General features: G+C 38.7%; 1 protein-coding gene across 2 annotated transcripts in view; it reads left to right on the top strand.

Annotated features, from left to right (window-relative positions):
• CRYBG3 (crystallin beta-gamma domain containing 3) overlaps positions 1–16,136 on the top strand; it is a 113,083-nt gene that overhangs the window by 62,366 nt on the left and 34,581 nt on the right. For both annotated transcript variants that reach the window (XM_024759205.1, XM_024759206.1), the window contains 4 exons: positions 6,667–6,809; positions 6,915–7,041; positions 7,947–7,979; positions 13,420–13,532. In XM_024759205.1, the coding sequence (XP_024614973.1) occupies positions 6,667–6,809; positions 6,915–7,041; positions 7,947–7,979; positions 13,420–13,532 (416 nt within the window). The remainder of the gene's footprint in view (positions 1–6,666; positions 6,810–6,914; positions 7,042–7,946; positions 7,980–13,419; positions 13,533–16,136) is intronic.

Raw genomic sequence — 16,136 nt, forward strand, 5'->3', positions numbered from 1 at the left:
GTGTGTTTAGAGGAGCATGTTTTCTCATAATTCAGGAGTTATACCACCGCAGTGTATTTCCAAAATAATCTTTACCCATATAAACTCTAAACTATCTGGCATAGCCTCCAAAGCCTCCTTTAGAAGGAATTGATAATGAAGTGAAGGGTGATTATTGGGTCCACGTGGGCTTTGCATGAGCACAGGGGTTATGTGCTCTGTTCCTTAAGTTTCTGTCTGCCGGGGGCCACCAACACCACTGGTGCAAACCCTCACCTGTTCAGGCATGAGGAGCCCGAATGGGAGAGAAGCAGCACAGGGAACAGGAGAGCTTTTTTTTTTTCCCATGAGTGATCATTGTTGGTAAGAAAGTGAGTTGGAAACCGGTTCTACCAAAAAGAAATGTAGCACAGTCCACTGAAGATTGGGCACTGAGTTTGCATGAGCAATGGATAGATAGCTTTTGAGGTATTTAGTTCACAATTCTAATGTACAAGGGCCACGGGTTTTCTCTACATAGCTACTCCTTACTTGAGCACTAAAAGGCAAGCCAGACAAAACACGATACAGCCATTTGTTTCTTTTAGGTCATTGTGACCACACGCGTCGAGGAAGCTAAGGGTTGTGATTCAAAGCATCTTCCACCTAGTATTGAGTAATTTTTAAAATTTTCCCTCCTGATTTAAAAACAAGAGTTGGGTGGAAGTGTTGCTCCTAGAAATGTTCAGCAGTGAATATGATGGTATCTTCCAAAGATGCCTATGACTAAAACAAGCAAAACACAAACCAAAACCCCAAGATTTCACTAGTTGAACTCTCCCAATAGTAGAAGATGTAAAAATTAAAAATACTGTATAACTATGTAGCTAAAAATTTAGGAGATATTTGATATAGACAGTCTATGATAAAATATGTTGGAAAAATGAGCAGAGATTGGCATGTCAATTACCTCTGCAAACAAAAGTTTTGGGTATTTACAAAAATGATGACACAGTTTTTGTACAAATAAGTAAGACTTTCCTTCAAAGAAAATCTTTTTAAATTAGATTTTTAAAAAATTAGGACTATGGAGCTTCCCTGGTGGCACAGTGGTTAAGAATCCGCCTGCCAATGCAGGGGACATGGGTTCAAGCCCTGGTCGGGGAAGATCCCACAGACCGCGGAGCAACTAAGCCCATGCGCCACAACTATTGAAGCCCGCGCCCCTAGAGCCCGTGCTCCTCAACAAGAGAAGCCACTGCAGTGAGAAGCCCATGCACCGCGACGAAGAGTAGCCCCCGCTCGCGGCAACTAGAGAAAGCCCACGCACAGCAACGAAGACCCAACACAGCCAAAAAAAAAAAAAAATTAGGACTAGTTTACCTTGTAAAGATGTTAGCATAATCCTCATTATAATAATCCTAACATTTTCAGGTACTTATTAATGGCTTTACATGCATACTTGCACTTAATCTTCACAAAGATGAAGAGATAGAGACTCATGATTCCCATATTATAGATACAGAAGCTGAGGATCTAAGGTGTTCAGGACTGTGCCCGAGTGTAGAGCTGTGATCTGAGGGGCAGTCTGTCTTACTCTAGAGCCCATGTCATATTACCCATTTTCCTTTGTTACAGAATGATTAGAGTAAAAAATTTAACCACTTCAAGAGTGGAAAGCTGGAATTTCATTCAGCCAAAGGATTATTAGCATTTCATTTGTAGCTATAAATATATAGTTACTCTGCAGACTAATACACATGTATAATAAATATTTACATAATTTTCAGATTATTTATAATTTAATTGTATGTTCACGAAAATGTTTTCAGATGAAATATTTTATACTCTCCAGGTATAGCATATAATTGGGGAGGAGTTCTTTTTTAAAAACCACTTTATTGAGGTATGAGTGACATGTAAAAACCTGTACATATTTTTTTGTATACAACTGAGGAGTTTGGGAATAAGTATACACCCATGAAACCATCACCACCATCAAGGCCATAGACATATCCATCTCCTCTCAGAGTTTCCTCGTGCCCTGTTTATAATTATTATTAATGTTTTTGTGCTGTAAGACACAACATAAGATCTACCCTCTGAAAATTTTAAATATATGATACAGTATTGTTAGAACTAGGATTTAAAGCTCTTGGGGTTGTCACCTGTGTCAACTTATGTGATTAGCAGGCAGAGTTGATGTGAGACATCTTTTCCCCATGTAGACTCTCAGAGGTCTCTAACCTGGGAAGAGTGAAGCACTGCATTTAAGATCTAAGCTGAAATAATAGAAAATAGAGGACAGAAAATTTGCATAACACAATGCAATCTTCTAACATCCTGGCTGTAGTGCGTGGAACACTCTGGATCTGCGAAGGTCAGATCCTGGATATGTTCCTTAGGGATAACGTGATCTGTGTCATGGATTGCTTTGGAGAGGACAACCAGAAATGTGTTTCTAATTCCAAATGAGTCAGGCAGATATGTTGACTTGGAGTTGATTACTTTCTAAAGCGAAAAGGACCAGAAGGGATATAGCAGTATTTAGACTCCAGGGATTAAAGAAGGAATTTTTATTCCTTGGCTTCCTCTATAAAACTTTCTTGGGATGCTTGTTTTCCCTCAGTTTCTTACTAGCCTAACTTCTGGATTTGCTTTTGTTATGATTTTCAGACTTGGGGCCTCTTTTCAGATCTCTGAAACCAGGTGGTGTGCAGCAGACACTGTTATGTCTCCTAAATTAATGGATACACCAGATCTCAGCTGGCGTCTCGTATTACGCTGCCCACCCCGGGGGGTTGTAGCGTAAGAGTTCCAGGGCCCAATGAACTGAGGGATTTTATGGAATTTAAGAATAATCAAGTTACTGATCCTTAAGACTTATTTTTGGTCCTGAAGCAATGGCTCATTAGCTTGCTCTAACAGTGGGGAGTACTGTACCTGAAACCATATTAGACTACCCAGATTTTTCATTGGATTTAAGTTCTTTAAAAATACAAAATGGAGTACAGATTTGAGGTTGTTACATCATTATTCATCCTTCTGGAGCAACAGAGGTCCACTTAAATCTGTGTGACTTTCAAAGTTATTTGATAAATTTAAGTATTATGTAATTGTGCTTATAGTCAGAATGATAATAACCTAGAATAACCTAGTAACCTCACAGGACTTGTGTCCTGTGGCAGTCACCTCTTGAGCAAGGCAGTTAGAAGTTTTGGTTTTTTGTTTTTGTGTTTTCTGGCATATTTTATCCCATACTTTATACATGTGACCCTTGAGATTTAGCCCCAGATGACTGGATTTGGCTTGGAGTTAAGAGCTCTGACCAGCAGGGACACCATATCGATGGCAACTAGTCAACTGGATCAGATACTGTATATTTGGTAGGTTTGAGTGAAAAATGCAGAGGGGGTCAAAGACCGAAGCCTGGCTCAGAAACATACTTAGAAAAAGATGGAAGGCAGAAGCTACAAGGCATGAATAAACAAAAGCAGGAGATTAAAAAAGAGAACGATGTCACTTAGGAGTCTCCTGTGGCCTTTGGCCACATCTCTGGGAATGGTAGCAAGAGTAGGAAGGACACAAACTCAAGCCACATGAGTAAATTTATTTGTGAACCCATGTGCTGCCAGCACTTGTACTCGGCACTGCGTCCTGTGGCAGTGGGTCCCTCCTCCTCTGCTCAGCTCCCGGCTGCATCATTGCCAAGTGGCCTGCGCCTTCAGCCTGCTTCCCAGCTCACCCTCCTCACTGCCGCCACTCTCCCACGACCCACACAGTAGGCTTTGTGCAAATCAGTGCTCAAGTAGAGTCCATGACACCGTAACACAAGTGATTTCTCAATGAAAAGGCACAGTCCCAGCACATGTGCACATATCTGTGCTTGTCTTTGTCCCGTTTCACTCCAGCATGACGCAGTGACCCATGGTTTATGTCAGCTTATCCCCACTCAATTCCTACAACCCTAACAGGGAGTAGAGAACAGTTGTAGGGGCAGAGGAGATAAAAGCAGAGATGGAGCGTTCCGGAATCACCAGAGTATGGGAGGAGGGGTCCACGTGTGAGAGCTGCTGAAGACCTGCCCATTGTCATGGGGCCTGACTTGGTCGGCTGCTGTTGATACCAGTTCCTGACCAGGACTCAGATGGGCGCCTTCAGTTGTCATTACCGCATTGTATTCTCACAGCCGCCTGGAGCTATTTACACACTTTCATGTTGCAAGAAATGGAGGCATGTTCGTGTTCCTTGGATGATGGAAGTTTATGTTGTCAATATAACCAGGTTTGTTGATGTGGCGTCCAGGCTGTAAAATGTCATTGGGGAAGCTTGTCCTGGATACCTTAAGGAAAATCTCTTCTAGGATGTTGAAGCCTTGATTTAATATATGTATATTCTAGATTTGTATCTGGAAAATGGCAGATCTATATCTGTAACAAGATGGATATAGACATCTATATGTACATGTGCACGTATATGTATACATATGTGTATATATACACATATATATGTAAAATAAGGGTTTAAGGGAGCTCAAAAGAGATAACAAGTGCAAGTGTTTTGAAAAGTGTTCTATTAATAAAATGAGGGATGGTGGGAGTCATGAAGAGTAAATCCACCCTGCTCCCGTTTTCTTAAGAACCATGAGAAAGTAATGAAGGTGACAGGTGTTCTCAGTTTGCACATGTTTACTCTCAAGGAGGAATTGAGAACACGAATATGGGTTAGAAATTATAATAAAAATTTCTGGTAAAAAGCCTTTATCTTTTAAAATTTCAAATGAAATTTGACCCAGCTGTGTTAGCAGTTTTTAAATCCTTCAAACTTGACAAGTTGTAAGTGCAAGAGAATTTTTTTTTAAATGTATTTTCTTTCTCTCCTCATAGATGCTTTGTTTTTATTGGACACTGTTTTGCTTGTTCATGTAAAATGAATGGTTATACTAGAAATCTTAGATAATATTTATAATAATAATCATAATGAGAAATTTGATAGTGTTTGAGATGTATAGAAGCTGATAACTTTTTTCCGTAGGTCTAAGACTTGAGTTACAAACAATGAAATATAGTAGGCAGAAAGGAAGAGTCTTTGTTTTTTGTTTTTTTTAAAAAAATATTTATTTATTTACTTGGCTGTGTCAGGTCTTTAGGTACAGCACGCGGGATCTTTGCTGCGGCATGTGGGAATCTTTTAGTTCGGGCATGCAGGATCTAGTTCCCTGACCAGGGATTGAACCGTGGCCCCCTGCATTGGGAGTGCAGTTTTAGCCACTGGACCACCAAGGAAGTCCCTCTTGTTTTGTTTTTTTAATGAATTCTGTATTTTCCATTTAAAAATATACCTATTATAAAGTTTTGAAAAAAATATAGGGTAAAATTGTTCAACATCTGGACCCAAAGATAACCAGTCTTGGTATTTTCTTTTTTTTCTTCTAGTCTTTTTTTGATGAAAGTTGGGGTTTTTTTGAGAACTTGTAATCTTACCAAGTTTTTAAGTTTTAGTTTTTGTCCTACTGTTTCATCCTTACATTTACATCTGGCAGTGATTAAGAGTTTAGAGTAGACAAATAGACAGATTTGGACTCAAATTCAATCTCTGCCACTCAGTAGCTGTGTTATATCAGGCAAGTTACTCAATTTTGTTAGCTGTAAAATGGGAGTGATAGTAATATAATCACATTGGAAATAAGGCATATAAAGCTCCTGGCCGCTAGTAAGTGTATGATATAATTTTTAACTGTTAGCTTGTTAAAAACTCTGCTTAATTGTATTTATTCCATCAAGCAGTGGATGCATAAAGGTTTATGTTTGTAAATCTTTTGGGCATTTACACTTCTTACAGCTTTTCGCTATGATAAATAATTCATCTTTGCATATAAATTGGCTATCATTTAGTTTCAGGAAACTTAAGAAAAAAGGAATTTCAGACTCAAAGAATGTAAACCATTTCAGTCTTTGAAATATATATCTAAATTATTTTCTAAAGTAGCTGTAAAATTTATATTTCCACCAGGAACTTTCCCTGGTAAAACTGGGTTTTTAGACCTTTCTTAACTTAAAAAGTGAAATTGTATCTGTTTTAATTTGAATTTCTTCATTTTTATGAGTGAAATTATACATCTGTTTGTTTTTAACATTAATCTTTTTTGTGAATTATGTGTGCCTTTTGCTGATTGTCAAGTTGGGTCTTAGAATCTTTCTGTTATTTTTGTTTTAAATATGCCGTCTGACTATACGGAGATGTCCTCTGATTTTAATTTTTAAAGAACAATTATTTTGTCAAGCGGATTTTATTTTTTCTGTTACATTTAAGCTCATAAAATCCTCTCCCACAATGCCCACAGTACATTGTGTGTTTACTTCTGGGTTCATATGGCTTTTGCTTTTTAGGCACAAGTGAGACTTTAGTTTCCTTTACAATTAGTGTTATATGTGACAGTCTGTAAGTCCTGGCAATTTACTAACTGTTGACTAATTTCCAATTTCATAAAAATGTGTTTTCCTGATTAAAGTAAATTCAGACTTATTTTTTTTCTTTAAAGTATATAGGAGTAGTGACTATTAAAATTGTTTTCCGTGCCATTTAAAATTCTTCCTGGATTTATTTGTGTGAAAATTATCCCACAAGTATGTGAAAATTTGCTAAAATACAGCAATCTGTAAAACAAAATACCATTGTTCTCCTAAACTTTCCTCTTCCTCCTTTTAGAATTTCATAGAATCTTCTATCACACTGTTTGAATCTGATCTAGAAAGTGGGAAGTTTATTGACATTACAAATCAGGAAATTTCTGACTTAGAAGAAATGGGTTTTGGCAGTGAAACAAGATCCATTCACGTTAAAAGTGGCGTGTAAGTTGTCTCCTATTCTGAGAACCTAGAGCTTCTTTGGTGTTTAAAATTATTGGTTGCTCGATTCTGTGTCACCTCAGTTCTTTTTACTTTTTATCCTGCTAGATGGGTTGCCTACCAGCAGAAGTTCTTCTGTGGAGAACAATACATTTTAGAGAAAGGGAAATACAAATGCTTTTTTGACTGGGGAGGATCAAATAATATAATCATGTCAATACGACCTATCCAACTGGTGAGTTAAATGTGAACATAACCAATGCCAGTGACATGTAATGGCATACAATTGAACACATGGAACAGGCTTTTATAAAGTGGAGCTGTTGGATTATTTTGTATGTATCTATAGAGAAAATGAAACAGCATATGGATTTCTGCAGATTCCATAGAGAGCTAGTAGATGGCATTAGCACCTCGATGATTAGGTACTCTGTAATTTGATCAGTTCATTCAGTAGCATTTATTTAGTGCCTTTGCTGTGTCAGACAGGACTGATCACTGGAGATGAAAGATGAATAAGACTGCCCTGTCTCAGTCTCTTAGAGAAGACAGGCATATGCACAATTGCTTATGGTATGACTAGTGAGGAAGTGTGTAGGCAGTGCTGAGGGACCAGAGGAAGGGAGAATGGAGAGCCTGGGGAGCTGGGCACCATGCCTGTCCTCAAGAAGAGGATGCATTGAGTCATGTCTTAGAGGATAAAAGCAATTTTTCCAGGAAGGGAAGTGGGGCAGAAAAGGCAGTTCACCAAGAGGGAATCATCTCCTCATGTGCAAAATTACAAAGTTATGAAAGAGTGTGGCCAGTGTGGTTAATAAGAAACACTGCAGAACAATAGGGTGCCCAGGAGATAGTGACGGGAAAGAGAATGTTGGCAAGTTCAGACTCTATCTTTCTAATGGACTATTGGGGCACATTTTTCTTCTAGCTATAATATTACTCAAAATGAATTAGTAATAAACATTAAAATTATTATAAGCTAATTTAGTAGGTTATTTGAGGGTCCTAACCAGTTCAAGGAATCTAGTAAATTGGTCAGACCATATATTTTTTCATTTTTCAAAGGAGATTTTCAGCACTTTCAAAGACAACTGTGATTATACAATTATAATTTTTTAAATGTTTTAATATATGTTTCAGGAACCACTTGGGATAAATGAGCCTCCACATTTGGTATGTGTAAAAATATTCTTAACTTATAATTGTTATATTGTGTACTAAAAATGTATGCCCTTTCTCTCAAGTCTTTCCCTTTCCCTCAGATAACTTTTATGGATCTGTATGGCAGGGCAGTTTCTGTTGTCCTAGGAACCTGTGAGCACAAGAGTGCCCATCTTTGTTACTGATCATATTGGCCTGGATTTGTCACGGTTCCTTTCTTTTTCTCCTACTAGAGCTTCAGCACTGACCACTTTGGGTTCGTCTTGAACCTCTGCCACTCCTTCCTTCCTGTTGCCCATCCCTTCTTCAGTGTCACATTCGTATTCAGCACAGTACGTTACGCTGACTGGAGGAGCAGACTTACCAGGGAGAAATGGCTTGCTTATTATGTAAATGCGATTCTAATACCTAAATCATGTATGCTTTAAAAGCAAAGATAAAACTGCAGCCCCGCTCCTTTATTTCTAGTGTGTTAATGGTTTGAAGGATTGGGTAACACTCTGGAGCCTAACGTTTGTTTATTATCCATTGAGGGCTAGAAATTGTGCTTATTTAATGCTTCTGATAACTCTGTGAGGTCAGGATTTGTTCCCATTTATTAATGAGAAAGCAAAGATTTAGAATTTAAGTAAGCGTCATTTCACACAGCTAGAAGTAGCAAAAAGAGGCATTGTTTTCAGTATCTAATTCCGAGATTTTACGTCAAAGAAAGACATACCATGATATGAGCGGTACAACCATAAAAGAAAGGGGATGAGTTACAGTGCTTCCTGTCTCATTTTAAATAACCAATTTAGAAACATTTCTTCAGAAAACCAAATACATGATTAATTTTTAATATTTGACGTTTGCTAGTTTTACATAAGGCTGAATCTGTTTCTCTGAGTGTGTATGTTTTTCGTGTTCATGACAGTGTTTATATATTTCAAATCAGCGTAGTTTAACTGTGATTCTGTTCACAATGCTTCCAGGTTTTATTATTTTCCGATTAGCTCAGGCCTATTGGGAACATTTCCTCTCTGAATATAACTCAGTTGCTGTTCTGGAGACACTTCCTGCCAGATCTTTACTTTGAATCTTAGAAAACTCCCGACTGTGGACTTTCAAAGCACTTTTTCACATGCATCAACACAACCTGAGTAGATAAAGAGGTAAACCAGGATAATTCCAAACTGCACATTCTCTGAGTTTTAAGTGCAGATAAAAAAATCACATTCTTTTAAGCTCTGTTTCTCCCCCTCCTACATCCCTGTTCTTTCTTATGAACTTCCTTGTTTGGGGCAGATTGCTCAGAGGATTTACAGCCCAACTTGAAGAGAAAGTAAGCAGCAGCAAACACCCAGTGAAATTGGCCCTGTTTATTTTTCTCAGTATAGCTCAGCCATTGCCTTGTGAAATAAAGGTCTCTGACTAGTGTATGACAGCTGGATATTTGGTAACATGCAGACAAAGCCTCCTTAGTTTACCCAGTATCGAAGCCCTTATTATTTCCATTGGACCAAATATTCAGAAAGTTTTGCTTGTTTTCATTTACCCAAATAAAAACAAACAGATCTTGGCTGATAGTCTGGTTCCATTCAGTAACTAGAAGGTATTTTCTCCTTCGCAAGTAGTTGTGATAGGTTGACAGTGCAGAAGCTGTGTTCATTTGGGGTAGTTAATTTCCCTATCTAAGGTATAAGGAGGAAGTTACATCTCAAGTTCAAGTCAGAGAGGGAATTCTTGTCTGCTGGTGATTTGAAAGGAAACCTCAAGCCACTTAAGGGAAAAGCCAGAAGATATATGTGTGTAGAAATTAATATATAGCATGAGAGTTATGCTAATAAAAATATTATTGCTGATGTGTAAGCATATTATGACGATATATGTCTTTTTTGGGACACAGAACACCACCTTTTACTGAGAAGATTATTTTTTCCCGTGGCTGAAGATCGATCACCAAGTCTGATTGCCAACTCACAATATTTGATACAATGACAGGACCATTATAGAGTTCTTCATAGCAGCTGACATTTTATTTTTGTTTTTATTTTTTCCCAAACAAAACAAAAAACAAACAGAATGTGGATTATGTTCAGAATGTCCTCATCTCTCTCTTTTAGCAAGTCCTGAGTATCCGAAATCTCACTAGATTAAATCTTCTAAAAGTGAGTTTCGTTTCCAGAGAGGCTGTAGTCAGGCATCCATTCTCTAGAAATTCTAACCAGTTCCCCACTTTGACCCAACCAAGGACCTTTCTTTCCTGGAATCTTTTAAAAGTCCATTTGCAAATATAATTAGAAGTTTGGATTTCTTTAAGTACTGAGCCCTCTGTTCCCGTTTATACATGATTCTAGCTGAGAAAAAGCAACTGAATATTTTCTTCTATTGGATAATTTGGCCAAATTGAATTTTAGAGCGATCACAGGATCTTTAACAGTGCTGGTTACTGTTATCATGTATGGAGGAGAAGTAAACAATAGTTTTAGTCAAATATCAGTAAGATTCAAGAGCAGTAGAGGAAAACATTTTTTTGGTACTACGACCAGATCATTTTTATAGAATCCAGAGACCAGAAATACTCAGGAAGTAGTACTTATCTAAGTAAAGAAAGCCTTCTACGAGTAAACAGGGAAGTAAGATTATTATTGAATATGTAATGAATGTGAAAACTACATAGCACTGCATTATGAGACAATGTGATGTAATGGAAGAGTGGAAACAAAACTGTTCTTTGTTTAACAATCAGTACATTTATTTGAAGGAAGTCCAAAGGGCTGCAGAAAGTCTTGTTTAGACAGGATAGAATGTTTCTCAGAGAAATTATTTTAGCATTGGAATAAATAAAATTACGTTCAAAAATTATTCTGATATTGTGGAATAAATTGAGAAAGCACAACTGTTGTTCAGTAATTAAGTTCTTGAGGTTTTAGTTTGTCATATTGAAGAACTATTACATCTATTTCTATATATCATAAATGAAAAGTACATAGTAAACAAAGGATCTCTACAAAATTTTCATCATAAAGAGGTGATAATATCTGCTTCAAAGGGTAGTTCTAAAGAAGATAAAAGATAGATATGTGAAAAGGCACCTTGGAAACCAGTGATACACTGTTGTTGTTTTTCTTTCTTCTTCCATACAGTTCCATTTGGTGCTGGTAGGGATTAAGCCATGCTCACATGGCACGGAGGAATGGGCATAGTTTGAAATAAGCTCATTTCTTGTTCAACTGACTATTCATCTGTGTTCTAAGCCACCTATCCAAGTTGTTAATTTATTCTCCATTAACCTGGAAAGGAAACCAAAGTAGTGAGTCATCCAGCTAGCTTTTCACAGGACTTATTCTCACCAAGGCACTGCCACTTAATTTCACCAAGGGTAGAAACCACAGATTAATTATTATAATTAGAAAGTGCAGAGTTGGTTTCAGGTGGTCCATCCTCAGAACATTATTATGAGAATTATTCTGTTCTGAGGCATTTGTAAGGTACTCAGAATGAGGGGTTACTTTTCTGGGGTTGGACAAATCCTGAGTGAACTGTGTATCAATACCATATCTCATTTGGGGGGTAAAAATAAACTCAGGTCAGTATTAAGTCCTTTTTTTAAAATTTGGATAAAGAGTATTTTAAATCATCAAATCAAAACAGTACTTCATGGCAGAGTGAGTGTGTGTATGTGTGTGAATTTTAATGCTTCTGGGTGTGACAACTGAGACTAAAAAGTAGAGGTGGCTGTTACATACATCAACTGCAATGTGATTAGCTTGCATCGTCAGTTGTCCAGGATTTGACATTTCACGACTTCATGGTGAAATACTGAAGTGTAAATTTTAGGCTCAGCAATATGAATATGATTAATTCAACAAACTGGGAATACACGTAGTGAATCAGACAACCGTGATCTCTGTTCTCATGTGCCTTTTCTGATTCTTACTGTGAATAAAGGTAATATTTGCCTGTAGGAGAAATTACTCCACATTTTTGGGAGTTAAATGTGATTTACTTTTTAGCCTCATGTTTTATAAACCTTTAAGTTAAAAAAAAACATAGTCAGAAAAACCACTAACTAAAATATATGCTCTTATCAAGGAATCCAGGGCAGTTTGCCTGGACATGTAGAATTGTTCTTATACAGGGAATCAGTCGTTCCAGAGGTTTGTATCGCTTTGGACTTGCGTTTTCTTTCTATCCCCTGTATCCACCAAAGGACCATGGTGCAGGAACTTGATGGATCACGCTTCCTTAAGGCAGGGAGTCCCTTGGTGTTTTAATGCTCCGAATACAGCCTCGTTTCACATTAGGAAATCGTATTGTGCAAGCCCCGGTTGGTCGGGGGGGATGGGTTCTCTCGGCTTTCTGGTTTTGGCTTCGCTTTGATATCAGACCTAGCAAGGTCAGAGCAGAATGAGATAGCTAAGAAACAATTCCTCAGAACTCAGAGACCACCCGTCTCTAAGAGGACCCTTGGGACAATGAAGCTGAACATCAGCTGCTCAGAGAAGCCTTGTTCTCCACGACAGCCGAGGCAGGAGAGAGGGCGGTGCTGTAGATGGTCATGATGCACTCTTAGGTACGACGCAGGCCTCTTGGTGCCGGGTGGATCTGTGGGCCGTGTTATTTCAGGGCTCCACTGTATTATGAAATATTTGTAGGCCTCATTCATTTTTTCTTACTTATTGGAGATCCAAGCCCACTAGTGTTGCAGATGATTATATCTCTGGTCTAAAGGGAATTATAGTTGAGACTTCATGAATTTTCCTTGACAAAAAGGACTAAAGCAGAAATGTAGTTATATAAAGCCGTAAGCTGTGCATTTAAGGTACACTTCAGTAAACTGGAACCTGTAAGCTGAAATATATGGCACAGACATCTTTCTTCACCATAAATCTTCCACTAATCCCATCATTATTGTCTTCTCTGCCATCAGCTCCTATGGTCTCACAGTCACCCTCATGCTCTCTTATGGGCATGCGCTTGTGCTTTCTCCGTCTCCCTTTTATTAACTGTGGATCAAGAAGGCTTGGGGAGAGAAAAGGCATAGCCACCACACCTCATACCACTCCAAACCGCCTTCGTGTTTAGCACAAATTGCTTCTTATTTTACACATGTAGTCTCACCACAGGGGATAATAATTGCTTGATACAATGGGCAAGGACCACATTTTAGTAGAGGAGGGACTCTGATTTACTCTTATAGGTAGAATTATTTTCCAGGCCTCTGTGCCCAGCATCTGATGCAAGAGATGGATGGAATGATAAATAAATCTTGACACTTCTGGCAAATACGTAAGGGGAAAACATTGAGTTTAAGGAGAACGTCATCCTTAACATGGATTCCTTGTTAATAAATAAAACACGAGTCTAGTATTTTGCTGAATTTTTATAAGTACATGAAATGAAAGGTTTTCATTTGCTTTGTGATGATGTCAAGCAACTGTTTTCTGTTTAATTGTTGTTGCTCTTATAGCTCAAAGCATTCAGTAAACCAGGGTTCCAAGGTGAATGTATAGATTTTACCAAAGAAATTTCGGATTTGACTTCACCATTCACGCCATGTTCTTTTAAAGTTCTTCGGGGTTGGTAAGTATGCTTATGGAATGATTTCTGCTGTTGTTTACATAACTAAATTTCTTTTAAATTTACAGAGATTTAGCTTTATTTTTTGCGTATACAGTGAAATAAACATATTTAATCATTAGTCAACTGCTAATTTGCCTATATGATCTTTGCCCAGCTTGTATTACAAGCTACTGTGAAATAGAATGCTGACTAGCCAACATTGGGAGCATTTTTGGTGGGTTTTTTTTTTCTCATCGTTATCTTAGATTATTTCCTAAATGTTTTGAATGTTTATATTGTGTGTTTACTGTGTAGTATAATAGAATGCTATAAAAATTAGCATTTTTGTCCAGATAAGACATATTACTCCTAAATTTTAAAAAAAAAAATTACAAACTTTTTGTTTGTTTAAAGTATTCATTGTCCCCATTTCACAGATGAGGATCCCTGATTCAGAGTTAGTTTCCCAAGGTCACACACCAAATGTCAGACCCAGGATTGTTGGGCCGTTTTTTTTTTTTTCTGTATTCTTCCAACTGTGGCAACGTACTGGACCTTTCTCACATGTATATGAGACTGTATGTGATTCTCAACTTATATTCTAACATATATTCCTTTTTTTTAACATCTTTATTGGAGTATAATTGCTTTACAATGGTGTGCTAGTTTCCGCTTTATAACAAAGTGAATCAGTTATACATATACACATGTTCCCGTATCTCCTCCCTCTTGCGTCTCCCTCCCTCCCACCCTCCCTATTCCACCCCTCTAGGACATATATTCTATGTATCATTTTTTATTGTGGTACAATATGTATAACATGAAATTTATCATTTTAGCCACTTTTAAGTGTATGTATCTTTACAGTGGCATCTCTGTATGTCAAGTATCTACCTAATAACTCATCAAAGTCTCTCTTCTCCCTTCAAAATATCTTGGATTCATCCGTTCTCCTCCGTTTGTCTTGAACTGGTAGAGGGGTCCTATCTTCCACTTGAGGGATTTCAGTCCCCTAATGAGCCATACTCCAATGTCATCTTTTTGTTTTTTAATTAATTAATTTTTTGGCTGCATTGGGTCTTCGTTGCTGTGTGCGGGCTTTCTCTAGTTGTGGCAAGCGGGGGCTACTCTTCGTTGTGGTGCGCGGGCTTCTCATTGGAGTGGCTTCTCCTGTTGCGGAGCACAGGCTCTAGGCACGCAGGCTTCAGTAGTTGTGGCACACGGACTTCAGTAGTTGTGCTCATGGGCTCTAGAGCACAGGCTCAGTAGTTGTGGCGCACGAACTTAGTTGCTCCGCGGCACGTGGGATCTTCCTGGACCAGGGCTCGAACGCTTGTCCCCTGAATTGGCAGGCAGATTCTTAACCACTGCGCCTCCAGGGAAGTACCCCAGTGTCATCTTATTTCCAGTGTTTACCACAAACCAATCATAGCCCAGTTATTTGTCCCAAAGTCCAGCTTAATATTTTACTACTCTTTAAATCCCACTCATTCTCTAATACCAGTCAGATCAAGTTCAAACTCTTCCTTTTCCAGGATTTACCATCAATGAATCTCATTTTCTATATCCATACTCCATTTTACCCTTGTACTATCCTCCTTTCCTCCTGTCTTTGGGCATTTCCTCAGCTGTGTGTTTTCCTCCTTACCATCTGTACCAGGGGTCAGCAGACATTTTCTGCAAAGGGCCAGGTAGTAGATATTTTCAGTTTTGTGGGCCATACAGGCTTTGTCCCAGCTACTCAGCACTGCCACTGTAGCACCAAAGCAGCCGTAGGCAGTACATAAACGAATGAGCATCGCTGTGTTCCAGTGAAACTCTGTTCATGAATGTTGAGATTTGAATTGTATATAATATTTGCATATCACAAAATCTTCTTTTAATTTTTTAAAACCATTTAAAAATGCAAAAATCAGTCTTAGCTTGTGAGCTGTTGGAAAACTGGCTATGAGGTGGATTTGGCCTACATGCTGTAGTTTGCTAACCCCCGCTCCGTATCAAATGTGGTAGGTTTCAGGTAAATCTAGCAGATGTTACTTGGTTGGCCTACACACTGTGTAAAAAGTTTTTTGGGGGCTTCCCTGGTGGCGCAGTGGTTGACAGTCTGCCTGCCGATGCAGGGGACGCAGGTTCGTGACCCGGTCCGGGAAGATCCCACGTGCCGCGGAGCGGCGGGGCCCGTGAGCCATGGCCGCTGAGCCTGCACGTCCGGAGCCTGTGCTCCGCAACGGGAGAGGCCACAACAGTGAGAGGCCCGCGTACCGCAAAAAAAAAAAAAAAAAGAAGTTTTTTGTATCAATACTTAAGTTTAGAATATTTTTCAGAAGAACCTGTTTTTCACCTTCCCTTTAAAAATCAGAAGATTTGGAAACTCTGGGGAAACATTCACCTTTGGTGATAATTAGCTGGTGTTGAGTAGAGGCATATGTGCTCCCCAGTGTACCATAGGATATATTGCCAATTTTTTTTTTTTTTTTTTTTTTTTTTTTGCGGTACTCGGGCCTCTCACTGTCGTGGCCTCTCCCGTTGCAGAGCACAGGCTCCCGATGCGCAGGCCCAGTGGCCACGGCCCACGGGCCCAGCTGCGGAGCGGCATGTGGGATCTTCCCGGACCGGGACACAAAC

The sequence above is a fragment of the Neophocaena asiaeorientalis genome, unplaced genomic scaffold (assembly GCF_003031525.2).
Source record: "Neophocaena asiaeorientalis asiaeorientalis breed wild unplaced genomic scaffold, Neophocaena_asiaeorientalis_V1.1 scaffold197, whole genome shotgun sequence".
In the NCBI taxonomy this organism is placed as follows: domain Eukaryota; kingdom Metazoa; phylum Chordata; class Mammalia; order Artiodactyla; family Phocoenidae; genus Neophocaena; species Neophocaena asiaeorientalis.